Genomic DNA, 22462 nt, shown 5'->3' with positions numbered 1-22462 from the left:
AGACAAGATTATGGTAAGTAGAGACGTTCAATTCCTTGAAGATGAGCAATGGGAATGGAATGAGGAGTCTCGAGTTAAAAACCATAATTCACAACTTGATTATGATGACTTGGTGGATGATCAACCTATTAGGGGAACAAGGTCACTCTCTGATATTTATGAGAGATGCAATGTTGTTGTTTTTGAACCTGCAGGATATGAGGAAGCAAAAATGGATCAAAATTGGACAAATGCAATGAAGGAGGAGCTGACCATGATAGAAAAGAACCAAACCTGGAAGCTCGTGGAAAGACCCCAAGATAGAAAAGTGATTGGAGTTAGATGGATTTTTCGAACAAAGTTAAATCCAGATGGTTCGGTAAACAAGCACAAAGCTAGATTGGTGGTGAAAGGCTATGCCCAAGTTTGGGGAGTAAATTTTTCTGATACTTTTGCCCTAGTAGCCAGATTGGATACAATTCGAATGCTTTTGGCTATTGCGGCACATAAAAATTGGAAGATTTTTCAAATGGACGTGAAGTCTGCTTTCTTGAATGGTCTACTATAGGAAGAAATATATGTTGAGCAGCAAGAAGGGTTCAGCGTACCAGGACATGAAGATATGGTTTATCTGTTAAAGAAAGCTCAATACGGACTAAAGCAAGCTCCTAGAGCTTGGTACTGCCGAATAGATAATCATTTGCTAGGCTTAGGCTTTGAAAAAAGCTTAAGTGAATCTATTCTTTATGTCAAGAAATTTGCCTCTAACATCATTATTATTTCTCTGTATGTTGACGATTTACTTGTGACAGGAAATAATACAGGGCTGGTTGAAGAATTCAAGGAGGAAATGATGAAAGTCTTTGAGATGACTGATCTTGGCGAGATGACTTATTTTCTGGGAATGGAGATCAAGCAAACTCAGAATGAAGTTTTTTTTTTTGTCAAAAGAAATATATGAAGGAGATTCTAAAAAGATTTAGAATGGAAGAATGCAAGAGTGTGAGTCAGTGGCGGATCCAGGATTTTCTTTAAGGGGATTCAGAAAAAAAAAGAGCAGTGCTTGAGATTTGAGGTTTGAACCCCTCAACCACTAAACCAACCTCTAATCTTATATTCAGGAGGTTCAAAATCAACATATAAACATAAAAATTCTTTAAAATACCTTAAATATACAACGTAATTTTTTGCCGTGGGGGTTTGGGTGAACCCCCTCGGCAGACTCTAGGTCCGCCCCTGGTGTGAGTACTCCAATGAATCCAAAAGAAAGGCTGAAAAAGGATGATGAAGCTAAACTAGTTGATGAATGAGTATATCGAAGCTTAATTGGATGCTTGATGTATCTCACAACAACAAGGCCTGACATATTGTTTCCTGTGAGTGTTTTATCCAAGTTTTTAAATTGTGCAAGTGAGTTGCACATGATGACCGCCAAAAGAGTAGTTAGTTATCTTAAGGGAACTCTAACCTATGGCATCAGATTTAGCAACAGTCAGAATTTCAAACTCCATGGATATTCTGATAGTGATTGGGGCGGGTCAACTGGTGATATGAAAAGCACGTCTGGTTATTGTTTCACTTTTAGATCAGGGTGTTTCTCATAGTGCTCAAAGAAACAGGAAATAGCAGCACAATCAACAGCTGAAGCAGAATTTATCGCAGCAGCAGCCACTGTTAATCAAGCACTATGGCTTAGGAAAATTTTAATCGATTTGCAGCTGGAGCAAGTAGAGAGAACTGAGATCCTTGTGGATAATCAAGCTGCTATAGCCATATCCAAAGATCCCGTGTTTCATGGAAGGACCAAGCACTTCAACATCAAGTTTTATTTCTTGAGGGAAGTGCAGAAAAAACGGTGAAGTGGTTTTATTCTATTGCAAATCAGAGAATCAAGTGGCGGACATTTTTATAAAGTCATTTCATGTTAGCATATTCGAATTTCTTACAGAAAAGTTGGGAGTTTGTAGCTCTTGATTCAGGAGGAGTGTTGTTACGTGTCTTAGGATCTGCTTTGAATGGGTCAGAGACTTCAGCTGATTATTAGGAGATTAGTTTTATTTAGTCATTATCCTATTAACTAGTTATAGTTGTTCCTATTTTATAGGCATGTTAGCAGTCTGTTAGCAGTCCATGTTCTGTGTTAGTTGTACTGCCCCTCTACTTATTTAATCAGCTTGAAGTTCAATAAAATTTATTTTTCAGATTTCAGTTCATCTTGCTGTTTCAGTTAAATTAATAACAAGATGTATTCCTAGTTCTCTTTGCTATCTGCTGAATTGTGTTAATTTACTCCTTTAGTTTTTCTTCTTAGGTCATAAAAAAGTTTCAAGCTGGAAGAACTACTTATGTTAACACTTGAGAGTTTGCAGAATTCAAAACTCAACTACATATAGAAAGTTCAATGTATAAGGCTCTGCAACATGAATGCAATATACTATGAAACATGTTCAATTGAAATTTAGTTTAATCATGTTGCGTATTTACATATCTTCTTTATAACTGTTTTTAATTTCACAAAATGCTCGAGCCTTGCACGGACACCCTTATTATATATTATAAATATACACAACAAAAATTCACAAGTATTAAATAATTGCATAAAGTTATAATAATTAAATCGATTGATCATGTGAAAATTATTTTATATAATAATCATATATCTTTTTATGGCGGTTCTTCCTTCTAATGACCGGCATATCTATGATTCTTTTCTCCCAGATGAAGCAGCAGGCATCGGTCCGTAGAACCTATAAAAAGGAGATGGTTGTGGCGTGAAGTACTCTTGTGCACCTACGTCATTCGGCTCGCTCGCAGAAGGTGGGGCTCGTAGTCTTCCAGAGAACCTTAGGCTCGCCTATGTGGCGCCACCACAAACCAGAATTTCCTTTTAATTTATTTATTTTTCAAAACTATCCTTCCCCTTTCATGAAAAGTTGTGACTTTTATGAAATGTTGCGACTTTAATGAAGAGTTGCGACTTTTATGAAAAGTTTTGACTTTTATTTAAAGTTACGACTTTAATGAAGAGTTGTGACTTTTATGAAAAGTTGTGACTTTTATGGAAGGTTGTGACCTTTCCGAAGTGTTGCAACTTTTCCAAATAGTTCTAACTTTTTTGATAAGGCACACTAAACATTTGTTGACACTACCCTTGTTGTCTATAAATAGAGGGATTTCCTCTCTTTTTAAAATAACGAAAATTCTGAACCTCATCTTCTTCTTCCTCATGATTAAATATTTGTGTACTTTGTTCCTGTTGAGTGGCTCAATGCACCATTGCTTATGTTACAGATCCTGGTATGTATTTTTACAGTCATTAATTTATGCTTATGTTATTAAGGGCGAATAATAAGATGTAATCATTTTCATTTTCCTTTACATTACAAATGTTTGTTACTACGTAATCTTGTATGTACGATAATATAGTGTTTTAATTTTAATGACTGATAGATTTTAAGTATTATTTTATAAATTTGGTGATATTAAATTCTCGCGCGAAGCGCGGGTAATTTTACTAGTGTTATATAAAAGATAAGTAGTTAATAAAGCAACGAATGCCAAGTGAAAATTGAAAATTTAGAAAAGAATCATTCCGACTAATAAAAATATGTGTTCCACCAATAAGAGTGATCTAAATTAATAAGGCTAAAGTATTCATTACCCCCTGAACTTGAAGCTTTTTATTCGGTGTACACCTAAACTATATTCCGTTTTAATTACCCCGAACTTGTTTATTCCTCCATCGCGTACACCTTTATTGTCCACCTGGCGTAGAAATTGACAACACACTCTACTAGGTGCGTGAGGAAGTGATTTTTTACCACATCATAAAGTTACAACGGTAAAAAAACGTAAATCTCCATTTTTCTTTAATATTTGGCATATTTTAAACGAAAAATTGGGCAAAATGTAAATGAAAAGTAAAGGAAACAAAGATTAACACTTACTTGATAAAAAATTCAGACAAATTTGAAATTGAATCGACCAACTTCACGTCTAGAAAAACCCAAATCCAGTTGGAGTTCCGCGAAATCAGCCCTTATTCAAAAATAAATTTTAAACAATGAATGTTTGATATTTATTTTTTGCCATATTAATTTATCTAGGTGGCTATTATTTATCCAGGTGGAAATCCACATCACCACTTTTGCCAGTTGTCGCGCGTGTAGTCACAATAGGAGCAGGTGGACAAAAAAGGTGTACGTGATGAAGGAATAAACAAGTTCGGAGGGGTAATTAAAACGGAATATAGTTTAGGTGTACACCGAATAAAAAGTTTTAAGTTCAGGAGGTAATGAATACTTTAGCCAATTAAAAATGAATTGCACGATCACTTTAGAACTCAATAAATAATGAATTGACTCATCCACCCTCACCATTATTATTTATATAAAATAAATATGAGTATTGTATGTATCATTTACAAAGGGAGTATTTTTGTCATTTTTAACATATTAAGACAAAAAAATATTGTTTTTCATAGTTACTCTTATCATTAATTATGTATTCCTTAAATCATTTTTCAAAATATTGATCAATTAATTGGATATTATTATGAAATATTCATATCAATCATTATTTATTTTTTTAAAATATGTATAATTCAAAATGAATGAGTAAAAATAAACGTAGGAAAGTAATATATATGTTTTCTTTCCTGTTTTATTGTACCACCAATTGTAAAATAAATAAAACGTGTTCAAAATTTCAACGGTGGAAATTTTTGAAAGGGACTATAAATGGTCCAACTATTGTCTTTTATTTATTTATTATTGATCCATAACCAAACAAAAGGTATATATGTTACGTGAATAATTGAAATTGTTTTCACAAATAAGTGATAAAATAATTTAGATAACCAGTTCAACTTTTTCAGCGAAATAACATAATTCTAAATATTAAAAAAAATAAAAAATTGTCAAGCATGAACTCTATTCTAAAAAGATGATTTTTTTTTTTGCTATAAACTTCATACTAATTCTAACAATATCCTCGATTAGAAACAGACATATCAATTGAGATAAAAGACAAGTATTTATTAATACTATCACGTGTCGGTCTATGAGTGAAACAAAAAAAAATGATGCATGAGTGAAATTTAGTTGCCCCATAAATTTGGTTCACATGCAAATAAAATAAAGTCATAATACATAAATCTGTCTTTTAACTTGATTTTTAAATAGGGATGTTAATGAGACGGTTCATAATACACAAATTTGGTTTATTTCTTATAGATACCATCCCAAATTTTTTAGTTATTTTACAATGCAGGACCAAAACTAGATTTTTTAAAATCATCTCAATCATGTCGATTTCTCTTCGATATCAATAGGATTCGATAAATTTTTGATTACTTTGTTACTGTTAAACTTTCAATAGAACTAGTACGTAGTGTGTTGGGTTTTACAGTTTTGGTATTTAGCCGTAAACTAATTATTTGGTATACCAATATTATTTTATATTAATATGTGTAATTGGTTATGATTTATGAATGTATGAGTGTACTGATTGTATCATTTAAAAAGTTAAAACTAAAACTAATCAACTGAAGACCCAAGCAAAGTCTATTGGCTTAATTTTTTTTATGTATTTGAAAAATAATTTATAAAATATATTTTTATATTAAATTTAACATATTTGGTAATATATAGAATATATCGTATATATGTAAGACTATTCGGTTAAATTAAAAAGATCACCCTAATTATTAAGGATGGTTAATTATAAGCTTAAATAAAAGTCCACGGTTATATATAAAAAATCGTATGAATCGATTCAATATGTTTTGGTTCGATCGATTTTTCATATTTTTTTGATACCTCTAATTTCAACTGTCATCTATGCCCATTAATTTTGCATGTTCATAAGTATACATTTAAACTATTCTTAAACAAGTAAACACACATTTCCTATGTGGCATAATATCGTAGGATGTCAGGTAGGACGTAGAATTGTTATGTAGGACGTATGTGTGTACTTGTCCAACTTTTGGATAGTTTAAATACGTATTTGCTTGTGTACATCCAAAATTGAAGGACATACACGCATTTAAGAGAAGAGAATGAGTAAAACGTGTTGACATGCAAATTATCTTATTCTTTCTTCTATATAAGAGATGAATAGAAAGACTACAGTACACACAACAAATTTTCTTTTTTTTTACAATGGCAACACTAAGAGTTTCTTCATTATTGGCTTCTTCTTCTTCTTCTTTGCATTGTAACCCTTCAATTTTTACTAAATGTCAATCTAGTCCCAGATGGGCTTTTTCATTTTCAGTTACACCCTTGTGTTCAAGAAGAAGTAAAAGAATAGTTCATTGTATTGCTGGTGATACTCTTGGTCTTACTAGGCCTAATGAAAGTGATGCCCCTAAGGTGATTATAGTTTTATTTCGTTGTAGTACTGTTTTGGTACTATCTGTTGTTTTCTTTATTATATATTGTCTTTTTTTACTTTCATTAGTTTGTTTTATTTGGTTGTAGTACCGTTCTGCTACTAACAATTGTTTTCTTAACTACATATTGTCCCTTGTACTTTCATTATGTCTTTTTTAGTTTGTTTTATTTGGTTGTAGTATTGTTCTGTTACTATCTGTTGTTTTGTTTACTACATATTATCTCTTGTACTTTCATTATGTCTTTTTTAATCTGTTTTACTACTATATGTGGTTTTCTTTACTATATATTGTCTCTTGTACTTTCATTACGTCTTTTTTCTGTTTTATTTGGTTGTAGTATTGTTATGCTACTATCTGTTGTTTTCTTTACTATATATTGTCTTTTGTACTTTCATTAGTCTGTTTAATTTGGTTGTAGTACTGTTTTGCTACTATATGTTGTTTTGCTTACTACATATTGTTTCTTTTACTTTCATTACATCTTTTATAGTCTATTTTATTTGGTTGTAGTACTGTTCTACTACTATCTATTGTTTTGTTTACTACATATCGTCTCTTGTACTTCCATTACTTCCTTTTTAGTCTGTTTTATTTGGTTGTAGTACTATTCTGCAACTATCTGTTGTTTTGTTTACTACATATTTTCTCTAGTACTTTTATTACGTCTATTTTAGTTTGTTTAATTTTATTTGGTTGTAGTACTGTTCTGCAACTATGCAACTATCTGTTGTTTTGTTTACTACATATTTTCTCTTGTACTTTTATTACGTCTTTTTTAATTTGTTTAATTTTATTTGGTTGTAGTACTGTTCTGCTACCATCAATATGTTGTTTTGTTTACTACATATTGTCTCTTATACATTGTCTCTTGTACTTTCATTACGACTTATTTAGTCTGTTTTTTTCTTGAGCTGAGGGTCTACCGAAAACAACCTCTCTACCTGATCACCTCTGAGGTAGAGGTAAGGTCTGCGTACACTCAATTATTGTGGTTGTTGCTCCATCCTTAGCATGTTGCCAATAGTTGATTCCTGTTATCTCTATTTTATAGTTTTCGGACTAAATCCTGTTTCTGTTTTTGTAACATGAAAGATTTCAATTGGTGCTAAAGATACTGATGTGGTGCAATGGCAAGGAGACTTACTTGCAATAGGCGCGACGGAGAATGACTTGGCTAGAGATGAGAATTCTAAGTTCAAGAATCCACTATTGCAACAGCTCGATTCCAAATTGAATGGTTTATTGTCTGCAGCTTCATCTGAGGAGGATTTTAGTGGAAAATCTGGACAATCCATAAATCTCAGGCTTCCTGGTGGAAGAATTACTCTAGTTGGACTTGGCTCATCAGCATCATCACCTACTTCTTATCACAGTTTAGGAGAGGCTGCTGCTGCTGCTGCCAAGTCTGCTCAGGCTCGTAATATTGCCGTTTCACTTGCTTCCACGGATGGACTCTCTGCAGAATCGAAGATTAACTCTGCCTCTGCCATAGCAACTGGTATATATATGTCCATTTTCTTGGTGAACCATATTGAGAAACAAAACTTGATTAAATTTCTTGAATGCTATAGGAGTTATGCTGGGGATATTCGAAGATAATAGGTTTAGGTCCGAGTCAAAGACACCAGCTTTGGAATCTTTGGATATTCTTGGACTGGGAACTGGACCTGAAATAGAGAGCAAAATCAAGTATGCAGAACATGTATGTGCTGGTGTTATACTCGGTAGAGAGCTTGTTAATGCACCAGCCAATATAGTTACGCCTGGTTAGTGATCGTCTTTCAATGCATTTCCCTTTCAATCATATCATATATTACTAAAAGTGAGAATTAACATATCGACTTTGTGCTGCAGGGGTACTTGCTGAAGAGGCTAAAAAGATTGCGTCCACTTACAGCGATGTCATTACTGTAAACATCTTGGATGCTGAGCAGTGCAAAGAATTGAAAATGGGAGCCTATTTATCTGTTGCTGCAGCAGCTACTGAAAATCCTCCTTATTTCATCCATTTATGTTTTAAAACTCTTACTAAGGAACACAAAAGGAAGATAGCCTTGGTTGGAAAGGGATTAACTTTTGACAGGTAAATGGATTTCTATCTTCTATTATTCTCACGTTATGATTTGTTGAACGTTTGTTTTCGTGTTCCCCAGTGGTGGCTACAACCTAAAGACCGGAGCTGGTTCGAAGATTGAGCTAATGAAGTATGACATGGGAGGGGCTGCGGCTGTTTTAGGTGCAGCAAAAGCTCTTGGTGAAATTAGGCCTTTTGGAGTAGAGGTGAGTCCTTCCTTTATCATCCATCATTCTAGAATGTATTTACTCGGAAGTGCATGTATTCAATTACCACGTATGTTACGTTGTTGCGTTGCAGGTGCATTTCATTGTTGCAGCTTGTGAAAATATGATCAGTGGAGCAGGCATGAGGCCTGGAGACATTGTCACAGCTTCAAACGGTAAGACAATTGAGGTTAACAATACTGATGCTGAGGGTAGGCTCACACTTGCTGATGCTTTGATATATGCATGTAACCAAGGTGTTGAGAAGGTATTAATTAAGCATTGTTATTATGCATCGTACATCGATCACTTCAATGTGTACGTTTCCCCTGATTCACTTCTACATGTTTGATCGAATATATGCAGATAATTGATCTGGCAACATTAACTGGTGCTATTGTGACTGCTCTTGGACCTTCAGTTGCTGGTATATTTGTTTGTGACTCTATTCTTTGTTTGGTACACGTTGTATGTGTACTCTGCTTGAACTTCATTGGATATCTCGTATACGAATACAGGTGCTTTTACACCGAGTGATGGCTTAGCAAGGGAGGTGGTTGTAGCTGCTGAGGCAAGTGGTGAAAAGCTATGGAGGATGCCTATGGAGGAGAGTTACTGGGAGAGTATGAAATCAGGAGTGGCTGATATGATTAACACGGGACCTCGTGATGGTGGTGCCATAACTGGTGCTCTCTTCCTCAAACAAGTACTCATCTCATCATCACTCTAATACTGACGTTTTGGTACATTCTACATATCTTTAGTTTGAGACGAGAAACATGACATTTGGTCTTTGTTTTTGCAGTTTGTTGACGAGAAGGTCCAATGGTTGCATCTCGATATAGCTGGCCCCGTCTGGAGTGATGAAAAGAAAAACGCCACGGGTTATGGTGTCTCAACTCTGGTGGAATGGGTGTTGAGGAATGCTTTGTAAAATTAGAGCTAGTCAAGATGTTGATGGCTAAACATATAAGGGACTTCTTATCTCAAGGGACTGTTTGATGTTTGAGAAAATAAGTGCATCAAGTTGTATGAATAAAGGCAATAGTATAGGCTTTCTTGTTTTCTTGATTAATAAAATGCCTAAATAAAGTTGCCACTTTACCTTTTGGAATGAAATTTCTTATTCCTCTTATTTATATATGTCTGGTAGAGATCATATTCACTCTGGTATAATAGTCGGTAAACTTGCAGGTAATTTACTGTGTGATGATTTTATTGAACAAGATCGAAGTTATGGTATTTATTTCACTTTGAGATTGAATCACTTTACTAGGTGTTCTACAGAATATGCCCTACTTAGATTTCATATTAGAACTTTCATGTCATTTTGTCCTGAAAATAAAAGGCATTACAAAGACGCGTTGATTGAATTACTCAAAATTGTTGTCGTACTTGTATTGACTTGTGAAAAAACACACTTTTTTGTGGATTTGACACATATCTCTTGATATTTTTATACAGTTAAGAATAAAGATAGTAAAACCGTGCAACCAAGCATATGATCAGTGTTTGTGAATTCGGTACGATGAAAGTCATTTTCCAAATTTTAATACATTATTTGCTTGTGTATTTTGGTGTCCGCCAACTAAACAGGTGAATTGTTGAAGATGCAACAAAAAATAGAGTCGTTGATGAAGGTTACAAACAAATTTCTCCTAATGATTATATTATTTATGTAAATATACATTATTTAACCCTTTTTGCAATTACTTTGAATACGGGTGCAAATGTGTTCGAGAAAGAAGAGGTAATAAAAAGGGTTTCTTCTTTGTTCTATGATTGGTGATTTTTGCTGGTTTGGACGGGTGACCTTTTCGTTTCCTCTGTTCTTTTCTAATCATGCCTCTGTTTTAATGTCTTCTCAACTATTCCTCTCTTAGTTCTCGGGGGCACATGAACAGGTGCTAAATTCGACTATTACTACTTAATGTAGTTATTTAATACTAACTAACTATAATGTAATAAACTTCTTTTGATTAGCTAAATAAATAAAAATTCTTCTTCTACGCAAATTTATGACTCAACAACACATCACTCACCCTTTAACTATCTCTCTTTATAGGCCCTCAGGTACCTTAACTACACCATTTTCCTATTGAATCCTTGAATCACCCATAATTTGTTCCTTTTAAACACTGTAGGCTATGTGACACAAAACTTCCGCAAATATTTTTTGTTGATTGTGCGCGTGAGATCCACCTTTTCCACGTGAAAATTACAACCAATCAAACTTCAATCCATTTATATGTCAGCGCCACATAATCATTTCCCAAACCTAAAGCCCCTTCATCCCTATTAAAAAGAAATCAATGAAGAAGAGATGTATTCTGATGAGCAACTCCAACTTAATGATGAAAAGAAAGAAAAGAGGAGAAATAAGAGAAAAAAAAGGGAGAAATTAGGGTTAAAAGGGGGAGAAGAGCGTTGGTGGGTGGTTCAGGGATCCACATCAGCGCCTTTAAAACGTTGATGTGAGGCCAAAAATATATATTTTAAGCATTATTCGCTTCACATTTATTATTTATATTTGTTCCTTTTGAGCATTAATTTTATGAATTGTGCTTAATAGTGTATTTTATTTGTAGGATTAAATTGGTGGAAAGTTCAAGAAATTTGAAGTTAAAACGAATTAAAAATGAAAGGTTGAAGAAGGAAATCAAGCAGACAGCTTAATGAATTAAACTTTATAAAATAATCTATATTTTGGTGGAAGTAGAATTGGAATTGGAATTGAATATTCCACGTGGCATCATATGAAGAACGAAGATGGGCAGGAAACTCGGCAGAGCACGGATTACGCGTACATGAATTCTTATTCCGCTTGGATTTGGATTCCTAATTTATTTTGGACTCAATTATTTTATTTTAGGGTTTCTTATCTCTATAAATAGCCCATAAAAATAATTATAGAGGGGAGAGAACGATAGAAGATAGAGTAGGGAGGAGGCACTTTTGAAGAGAAAGTCGTCAATACTTTTTAGGGTTCTTTTCTTCTTCTTATTTTCTTAGAGATTAGTAGCTAAAGCCCTTGTTCTGGGGCTGTAGTTACGGATTCAATGTTGATTATTGTTGCTCCCAATTGCACACACAAGTGTACGCGGTCGCGCAAGTAATATAGTGGCTCTTAAAAGAACCAGATTATCGAACCCAAAGGACTTGTCAATTAACTATTTTTACTAAATTATACTGATCTAATTTATTTAGTTAAGAGAACCAAAAGAGAAGAATGCAAGATTTTCGAATTCATTGTAGCTACAGATTCAATGTTGATTATTTAAGGTTTTCGAATTAATTCTTGGTTGTCATTTTAAGTTACTTCTATATTCTTGTTTTAGTATTTTGTTCTTGATCACCATGAGATAAATATATTGTCTAATCTTAAAATCGAACGAGGAGGGATTAGATAGACCAGAGGATATAGAGAGCTCGGTCCACCCATTAGATTGAGGTGATTAGTGTTCAGGAGTGACGCCCAGACGAACACCTTTCTTGGTTATGAAATAGGATGAAATATAAATGCTCACCAGTTAGTTTATCTATCCCCGCTCAACGATGTAGTTAGATGGCTAATTGGAGTAGGCGGCGAGAGGCGAACCACCTGGACCATACTATCAACCCTATAAACCAGTAACTTGACAACTGAAATTAATTCTAAGCCAAAAATATGATACATGAAATCCTATACATGCTGCAGCCCTGGGATTTTCCAACTATTGTAAGTAATTTTATTATTTTGTTCTTGCATTCTTCTCTTTTGGTTCTCTTAACTAAATAAATTAGATCAGTATAATTTAGTAAAAATAGTTAATTGACAAGTCCTTTGGGTTCGATAATCTGATTCTTTTAAGAGACACTATATTACTTGCGCGACCGCGTCCACTTGCGTGTGCAATTGGGAGCAACAAACGTCTTCACGCAATCAAGCGACCTGAGATCACATTTTGTGCCACATCAGCCCACAATGTTTAAAAGGGAACAAATTATGGGTGGTTCAAGAATTCAATAGAAAAATGACATAGTTGAGATACATGAGGGGAAAAACCCAACAAGTTTAGGGACCCGTTTATGTGTTTGGCCCTCTTTATATATATTACACACAATAAAAATTCACAAGTATAAAGTTATAATAATTAAATTTAAAGTTAAGTATAATTAGTAAGATTAATTTATTAGATATACTTTTAATTAAATCCTTTTAAAGTGCATATCAAATCAATATAAGTCAATTAATATGAAATGAAGGAAAAAGTTAACTTTTTAGATCTACCTATTTTTCTTTAAATATTTATGAAAAGCAAGGCATATAAATAAGACAGAAGTATGTGACGTATATTTCACAGTTTAGTTATGTAAATTGATCAATCATGTGAAATTATTTATAAAATTATGTTATATAAAAGATAATTAGTTAGAGATACGATGTCAAGTGAAAATTAACAGTTAGAAAATAATCATTTCGATTAATAAAAATATATGTTCCACCAATAAAGGTGATCTCAATTGAAAATGAATTCCACGTGTTTATGAATTGAACAAGACTCCACAAAAATATCCCACAAAGGCAAGTAGGTGTGGAATTAGAAACTCAATAAATAATGAATGGACTCATCCACCCTCTTCATTATATATGTATTAATATAGTCTTATACTCATATTTATCATTATTTTTAATGGGCATACAAATGGCGGATAAATAAAAGTGAACGAAGGGAGTATTTGTCATTTTTAGCATTCGAGAGAAAAACATATTTCCTCCATTCTTTTTTGGCATAATACATATATTGACCCCTAAACTTGGCTTCAAATTTTAACTTTGACCTTTAACTTTGTAAGTGCACAAATAGGCACTTTAACTATCCAAAACTTAAACAAAAGAACACTCGGATCCTACCTGGCAAAATGCGTGAAATACACTCAAATTAGGCGCGTCAGATGTAAAAATTCTGGGGCTCAACAGTAAAAAAAGCATTGAAAGGACAATTAAACCCTTTTTATATTTTTTTCAACAATTTTCCCCTCTTTTTTGCATTATTTGTTGTTTACTGCAAAATGCAAGTGACATTTAATAAAAAATTTTGTTATTACGAAAAAAAATTATAATGAAGTTTTTTTTTGGCAAGAAGGAAAAAGGAACACGTGTAGTACTAAATTTTTTTTTTGAGATTCAATCAATTTTTTTTGTCTTTGAAATATTTGTAGTTGTTAATTACTGTAATTTATAGTACTTTCTAAGAAATTTTCAAATAATATATATTATTTCATTTGTCCGAATTTATGCGTCACCGGTAAAATTTGAAGAGTCAATAAGATCTTTTATATATTTTTATATCTTTTAAATATTTAAGTAATTAATTATCGTGATTTATAATATTTTATACAATTATTTAGTATGGTAAAAGAAATTTAAAAGAAACACGCATCCTTCAATAGTAAAATATGGGTCCCCCTTTTTTTTACAGGTTGACCTCCTGTCTGTATAGTCTTTTTTTGTCCAGAAGGAAAAAGGAACACGTGTCGACCCCAAGGTCCTCTCTATTCCCGCTTATTATATTATATTCTAGTGATGAAGAGCCCGTGCTAATAATTAATTTAAAAGTTAATTTTTAATTGACGTTAAATAAATAGTTTTAAATTTTCAATTTGAATAAATTATATATATTTATATGGTAGTAAATGTTCATGTTAACTCTAAAATGAATACATCACTATTAATAAAGCTTGAAGTTTAAAGAAAAATCCTTAAATGACCAAAATAACCCTTAAACTCAATTTTAATCACAAAAAGCATACATGTCCACGGTGTGGTGGCTGATTCATCAACTAATTTTTTGTATGTTTTTTCAAAAATATTTTAGTTGCTAATTTGTTATAATTTATAAAAATCATTAACGTCATTTTCGAATAACTTATAGTATTGTTAACTTTCAATAATATATATTGTTCCATCTATTCAAATTCATGTGTCACCAATAGAATTTCAAGAGTCAACAAAAAATTTTCTAAAAAAAATATTTTTTAATTATGATTTATAGTACTTTTAAATATAACGTATAGTGTGTTTGTAGGCTCTTATTAGATTGAAAAAATATTTTAAATTAGTAATTATTGTAATTAATAGTGTATATTACGTAATTTTCAAATTTGTAATAAATTTTTTTAAATATTAAGTCTAATAATTTATAGTTTCTTAATGTAATCTTTGAATACACATAAATTAAAAAAAGAAATAAGACAAATAAATTATAAATTGAATAATTGACATTTTCAAATATTAATTTACCACAAAATGAAAGTGAAGGAAGAAGTTGTGAGGCAAAAATAAAGAGAAATTATTTGAAAAGGTGTCAAATAGACAGGAAAACGGGCCCATATGCATTGAATAGTTGGCAGCCATTGAATGGGTCACTAATACACGTGGCAGCGTGTGCATTTCACGCTTTTGGCTCCAAAAATCGCGTGTTTATTTATTTAAAGGTAGGATAGTTAAAGTGCCTATTTGTGCATTATGAAAGTTGGAGGTCAAAGTTAAAATTTGAAGCCAAGTTTAGGGGCCAATATATGTATTATGCCTTCTTTTTTAGTTGTCATAGTTTTCTTTTTGAGAGTCAAACAATATGAATTTTGATAAATATTTTAAGATGTATTTTTTCATCATATTGATATGAAAAAAGTTGCAATATATAGTACTTTATGTGTAACTTTTGAATATCTAAAATTTATTTTAAAATATCGAATGAATATAATCTAATGAAAAGCTTTGAAAATTAGTCAAATTGACTCTCTAAAAGTGCAACATGACAACTAAAAAGAAATGGAATGAGCATCCTTTTTCATAGTTTTACCATTAAGATTAATTACGTATTCCTCAAATTATTTATCAAAATCTTAGATTACTCGTCAAAATATTGCGATAAAATATTTATATTAATTATTTTTTAAACAAAAATATAAAAAAATTTAAAATGAACAAAGTAAAAATAAACTCCGAAAAGTAATAAATATTTTTTCTTTCTCCTGCTTTAATGTACCACCAATCTTTTTGGGTCTCCAAAAAGAAAAATAGAAAAGATAATGAAGTCTTATTTTATAATAAATAAAACGTGCTCAAAATTTCAATGGTTGAAATTCTTTGAAGGGGCTACAAATGGTCCAATTATTGTCTTTTATTTATTATTGACCAATAACCAAACAAAAGGGTATATATGTTACGTGAATAATCGAAATTGTTTTCACAAATAAGTGATAATAATTTAGATAACAAATTCAACTTTTTCAGAGAAATAATAAATAATGATTTTGTTAAGCATGGACTCTATTTTAAAAAGATTCAAAAAATAAAATAATTTGCTATAAACTTTATACTAATTCTAACAATACCCTCCATTAGAAACAAACATATCATCAATAGCAATAAGCCAATAAAAGACAAATATTTATGAATGATATCACGTGTTGCCTTGGTCTATGAGTGAAACAAAAAAATAAAAAATGATGCATGAGTTAAATTTAGTTGCCCCACAAATTTGGTTCACATGCAAATAAAATAAAGCCATAATATAAATCTGCTCTTAAACTTGATTTTAACTAGGGGAGTTAATGAGATGGTTCGGCAGATTATTTAAAAAAATGATATCGTCCCAATTTTTCGATTATTTTACCATGCATAACTAAAATTAGATTTTTTAAAACCAATCCAATCATGTTGGTTTTATTCGATATCGATAGGGTTCGATTAATTTTTGATTACTTTGTTAGTATTAAACTTTCAATAGAACTAGTACGTAGTGTGTTAGGTTTTGCCGTAAACTAATTATTTGATATATCAATATTATTATATTAATATAGGTAATTAGTTATGATTTATGAATGTATGAGTCTACTAATTGTATCCTTTAAAAAGTTAAAACTAAAACTAATCAACTGAAGACCCAAAGTCTAGTGGCCTAATTTTTATTCATGTATATGAAAAATAATTTATAAAATAGGGAAAATGCATAAGTACCCCCCCAGCCTATACCCGAAATCCCAGAGACACACCTAACCTTTACTAAGGTCCTATTACCCCCCGAACTTATTTTATATGTAATATTCTACCCCTTTTGGCCTACGTGGCACTATCTTGTGGGCCCAGCGCATGTTGACATTTTTTTTAAGGATAGTGCCACGAGGCCGAAAAGGGGTAGAATATTATAGATAAATTAAGTTCGGGGGGGTAATAGGACCTTAGTAAAGGTTAGGTGTGTCTCTGAGATTTCGGGCATAGGCTGGGGGTACCTATGCATTTTCCCTATAAAATATATTTGTATATTAAATTTAACATATAAACTAGAGAAATGGTCTAAAGTCCCCCCCCCCCCCCCGCCCCCCAATCTATACCCAAAATTCCAACTACTCACTCCAATTTCACGGGTGTCCTATTACCCCTGAACTTCATATTTCTCTATTTTCTACACACTTAAACGCTGACCTCAACACATAAACCAAACAAATAGTCCAACGTGATTGCACGCGGCGGATCCCCCACCTCTTCAACTCCCAATTCCCTTTTTTTCCCCATTTCCCTCCTAAAACGTAAAAGACCCAAAAATCATCCTTTCTCCTTTTCATCTCCTTCTCCATTTGCATATGCATTTCTGTTGATGATCGAAGGATTTTGCTGTGTATTTTCAACTTGATTTCGTAGTTTATCAACCTATTTAGCTTATTCAAGTTTTCATTTGTCATTTTTGATAAATTTCAAGAAAATTCAAAATTAAAATTAGAGACCTAAATAAGAAATTAGAGCAGATTACAAACTCTAAATTCAAGATTTGAAGTAGAAATGAACATAAACAACTAAATCCTACTTATTTTTTAGAGAAAATCGTGATTTTTTTACAAAAGGAACAATGGTTAATGGTGGGGAAGAAGAAACAATGGTTTATTTAATGGTGGGGAAGATGACTGTTGAAGAAAGAGGAATTCGTCAAAATTCACCTTCTAACGCGCCTAGAGGAGGTGAGAACACCTCCTATGACAGGTTAACACTTAAGTGTGTAGAAAATAGAGAAACATAAAGTTCAGGGATAATAGGACACCCTTGAAGTTGGAGTGTGTAGTTGGGATTTTGAGTATAGGTTGGGGGGTTTTAGACCATTTTCTCTGTAAACTATCTTGCATATATGTAAGACTATTCGATCCAGTTTGGATATTTTTGGGGGTTTTATACTACCTCCGTCCACTTTTATTTTGTCATGATTTTCTTTTAGAGTCAAACGATGAGAACTTTGACCAACATTTTACAATGTATGTTATCATCATGTTGATATGCAAGAAATTGCAATTTATAGTATTTTTCGTATAGTTTTTGAATATCTAAATTTTTGTTTGAAATATCGAGTTAATGTAATCTAATTTAACTTTGAAAATTAGCCAAATTGACTTTCAAAAAGCGCAACATGACAAATAAAAGTGGACGGAGGGAGTATAAATTAGAAAGACCATCCTAGTTATTCGAGACGGTTATAAGCTTAAACAAAAGTTCACAGTGATATATAAAAAATCTTATGAATCTATTCGGTATGGTTTAATTCGGTCGACCCCTAATTTCAACTGTCATGTATGCCCTTAAATTTTGAGGGTTTATAAGTAGACATTGAAACTATTTAAAGTTAAACAAGTAGACACACACGTCCTATGTGGCATAATATCGTAGGATGTCATGTAGGATGTAGAACTGTTATGTAGGACGCATGTGTCTACTTTTTTTTTTGAATTATTTAAGTACTTACTTGTGTACACCCAAAATTGAAGGATATAGATCCCGTTAAAAGAGTAGAGAATGAATAAAACGTGTTGACATGCAAATATCTTATTCTTTCTTCTATATAAGAGATGAAGAGAAAGACTACAGTACACACAACAAATTTTCTTTTTTTAACAATGGCAACACTAAGAGTTTCTTCATTATTGGCTTCTTCTTCTTCTTCTTTGCATTGTAACCCTTCAGTTTTTACTAAATGTCAATCTAGTCCTAGATGGGCTTTTTCATTTTCAGTTACACCCTTGTGTTCAAGAAGAAGTAAAAGAATAGTTCATTGTATTGCTGGTGATACTCTTGGTCTTACTAGGCCTAATGAAAGTGATGTCCCTAAGGTGCTTATAGTTTTATATCGTTGTAGTACTGTTCTACTACTATCTGTTGTTTTCTTTACTATATATTGTCTTTTATACTTTCATTAGTCTGTTTTATTTGGTTGTAGTACTGTTCTGCTACTAGCTGTTGTTTTGTTTACTACATATTGTCTCTTGTACTATTATTACGTCTTTTTTAGTTTGTTTTATTTGGTTGTAGTATTGGTCTGCTACTATCCATATGTTGTTTTGTTTACTATATATATATTGTCTCTTGTACTTTCATTACGTCTTTTTTAGCCTGTTTTATTTGGTTGTAATACTGTTCTACTACTATCTGTTGTTTTGTTTACCACATATATTGTCTCTTGTACTTTCATTATGTCTTTTTTAGTCTGTTTTATTTGGTTGTAGTACTGTTCTGCTAATATATGTTGTTTTGTTTACTACAGATACTTTCATTATGTCTTTTTTAGTCTGTTTTATTTGTACAACTGTTCTATTACTATCTGTTGTTTTGTTTACTACATATATTGTCTCTTGTACTTTCAATACGTCTTTTTTAGTCTATTTTTGTCTTGAGCCGAGGGTCTATTGGGAACAGCCTCTCTACCTGATCAAATCTGAGGTAGAGGTAAGGTCTTGCGTACGCTCAGTTTTTGTTGTTGTTGCTCCATCCTTAGCATGCTAATACCAATTGTTGATTCTTGTGATCTCTATTTTATAGTTTTCATACTAAATCCTTTTTCTGTTTTTGTAACATGAAAGATTTCAATTGGTGCTAAAGATACTGATGTGGTGCAATGGCAAGGAGACTTACTTGCAATAGGCACGACGGAGAATGACTTGGCTAGAGATGAGAATTCTAAGTTCAAGAATCCACTATTGCAACAGCTCGATTCCAAATTGAATGGTTTATTGTCTGCAGCTTCATCTGAGGAGGATTTTAGTGGAAAATCTGGACAATCCATAAATCTCAGGCTTCCTGGTGGAAGAATTACTCTAGTTGGACTTGGCTCATCAGCATCAGCACCTACTTCTTATCACAGTTTAGGAGAGGCTGCTGCTGCTGCTGCCAAGTCTGCTCAGGCTCGTAATATTGCCGTTTCACTTGCTTCCACGGATGGACTCTCTGCAGAATCGAAGATTAACTCTGCCTCTGCCATAGCAACTGGTATATATATATGTCCATTTTCTTGGTGAACCATATTGAGAAACAAAACTTGATTAAATTTCTTGAATGCTATAGGAGTTATGCTGGGGATATTCGAAGATAATAGGTTTAGGTCCGAGTCAAAGACACCAGCTTTGGAATCTTTGGATATTCTTGGACTGGGAACTGGACTGAAATAGAAAGCAAAATCAAGTATGCAGAACATGTATGTGCAGGTGTTATACTTGGTAGAGAGCTCGTTAATGCACCAGCCAATATAGTTACGCCTGGTTAGTGATCGTCTTTCAATGCACTTCCCTTTCAATCATATCATATATTACTAAAAGTGAGAATTAACATATCGACTTTGTGCTGCAGGGGTACTTGCTGAAGAGGCTAAAAAGATTGCGTCCACTTACAGCGATGTCATTACTGTAAACATCTTGGATGCTGAGCAGTGCAAAGAATTGAAAATGGGAGCCTATTTATCTGTTGCTGCAGCAGCTACTGAAAATCCTCCTTATTTCATCCATTTATGTTTTAAAACTCTTACTAAGGAACGCAAAAGGAAGATAGCCTTGGTTGGAAAGGGATTAACTTTTGACAGGTAAATGGATTTCTATCTTCTATTATTCTTACGTTATGATTTGTTGAACGTTTGTTTTCGTGTTCCCCAGTGGTGGCTACAACCTAAAGACCGGAGCTGGTTCGAAGATTGAGCTAATGAAGTATGACATGGGAGGGGCTGCGGCTGTTTTAGGTGCAGCAAAAGCTCTTGGTGAAATTAGGCCTTTTGGAGTAGAGGTGAGTCCTTCCTTTATCATCCATCATTCTAGAATGTATTTACTCGGAAGTGCATGTATTCAATTACCACGTATGTTATGTTGTTGCGTTGCAGGTGCATTTCATTGTTGCAGCTTGTGAAAATATGATCAGTGGAGCAGGCATGAGGCCTGGAGACATTGTCACAGCTTCAAACGGTAAGACAATTGAGGTTAACAATACTGATGCTGAGGGTAGGCTCACACTTGCTGATGCTTTGATATATGCATGTAACCAAGGTGTTGAGAAGGTATTAATTAAACATTGTTATTATGCATCGTACATCGATCACTTCAATGTGTACGTTTCCCCTGATTCACTTCTACATGTTTGATCGAATATATGCAGATAATTGATCTGGCAACATTAACTGGTGCTATTGTGACTGCTCTTGGACCTTCAGTTGCTGGTATATTTGTTTGTGACTCTATTCTTTGTTTGGTACACGTTGTATGTGTACTCTGCTTGAACTTCATTGGATATCTCGTATACGAATACAGGTGCTTTTACACCTAGTGATGGCCTAGCAAGGGAGGTGGTTGTAGCTGCTGAGGCAAGTGGTGAAAAGCTATGGAGGATGCCTATGGAGGAGAGTTACTGGGAGAGTATGAAATCAGGAGTGGCTGATATGATTAACACGGGACCTCGTGATGGTGGTGCCATAACTGGTGCTCTCTTCCTCAAACAAGTACTCATCTCATCATCACTCTAATACTGACGTTTTGGTACATTCTACATATCTTTAGTTTGAGACGAGAAACATGACACTTGGTCTTTGTTTTTGCAGTTTGTTGACGAGAAGGTCCAATGGTTGCATCTCGACATAGCTGGCCCTGTCTGGAGCGATGAAAAGAAAAACGCCACGGGTTATGGTGTTTCAACTCTGGTGGAATGGGTGCTGAGGAACTCTCTTTAAAATTAGAGCTAGTCAAGATGTTGATGACTAAACATATAAGGGATCAGTTCTTATCTCAAGGGACTATTAATGTTTGAGAAAAAGAAATGCATCAAGTTGTATGAATAAAGGCAATAGTATAGGCTTTCTTGTTTTCTTGATTAATAAAATGCCTAAATAAAGTTGCCACTTTACCTTGTGGAATGAAATATATTATTCCTATTTTATTTACGTATGTCTGGTAGAGATCATATTCACTCTGATAGTAGTTGGTAAAACTTGAAGGTGATTTATTGTGTGATGATTTTATTGAACAAGATCGAAGTTATGGTATTTATTTCACTTTGAGATTGGATCACTTTACTAGGTGTTCTACGGAATATGCCCTACTTAGATTTCATATTAGAACTTTCATGTCATTTTGTCCTGAAAATAGAAGGCATTACAAAGACGTGTTGTTTGAATTCTTAAAAATTATTGTCGTACTTTTGTTGACTTCTAAAAAGACACTTTTTGAGGATTTGACACAGATCTGTTGATATTTTTATACAGTTCGATTGACATAAGAATAAAGATAGTAAAACCATGCAACCATGCCTATGATCAGTGTTAATGAGTTTGATACGATGAAAGTCATTTTCAAGGATAAGATTGGATCTCTTAGTCATTTCAAAATGATCAGTGTTGCTTCCTTTTTTTGGCCAATCTTTAATTTTAACTTTTCACGTGAGACGTTTGAAACCACAAGATTAAAAGACATTTTGATACATTTTACATATCTTTAGTTTAATACTACGAAATTTAAGTCTTTTTTACT

The 22462-nt window shown here is 33.0% G+C and overlaps 1 protein-coding gene and 1 pseudogene across 1 annotated transcript; both read left to right on the top strand.

Annotated features, from left to right (window-relative positions):
• The first annotated feature begins 5918 nt into the window (after positions 1-5918).
• On the top strand, positions 5919-9778 carry LOC125811485 (leucine aminopeptidase, chloroplastic). The gene is made up of 9 exons (XM_049490988.1): positions 5919-6356; positions 7472-7877; positions 7951-8145; positions 8234-8462; positions 8533-8659; positions 8754-8927; positions 9026-9086; positions 9178-9365; positions 9465-9778. The coding sequence occupies exons 1-9, from the start codon at positions 6144-6146 to the stop codon at positions 9591-9593; spliced, it is 1722 nt and encodes a 573-aa protein (XP_049346945.1). The 5' UTR covers positions 5919-6143; the 3' UTR covers positions 9594-9778.
• An 8783-nt stretch (positions 9779-18561) lies between these two features.
• On the top strand, positions 18562-21666 carry LOC125811500 (leucine aminopeptidase, chloroplastic-like; annotated as a pseudogene).
• The last annotated feature ends 796 nt before the right edge of the window (positions 21667-22462 follow it).

The sequence above is a fragment of the Solanum verrucosum genome, unplaced genomic scaffold (genome assembly GCF_900185275.1).
Source record: "Solanum verrucosum unplaced genomic scaffold, falcon-dt-bn FXZP01000238.1, whole genome shotgun sequence".
Lineage (NCBI taxonomy): Eukaryota > Viridiplantae > Streptophyta > Magnoliopsida > Solanales > Solanaceae > Solanum > Solanum verrucosum.
This window is presented reverse-complemented; position numbering and strand designations above follow the sequence as displayed.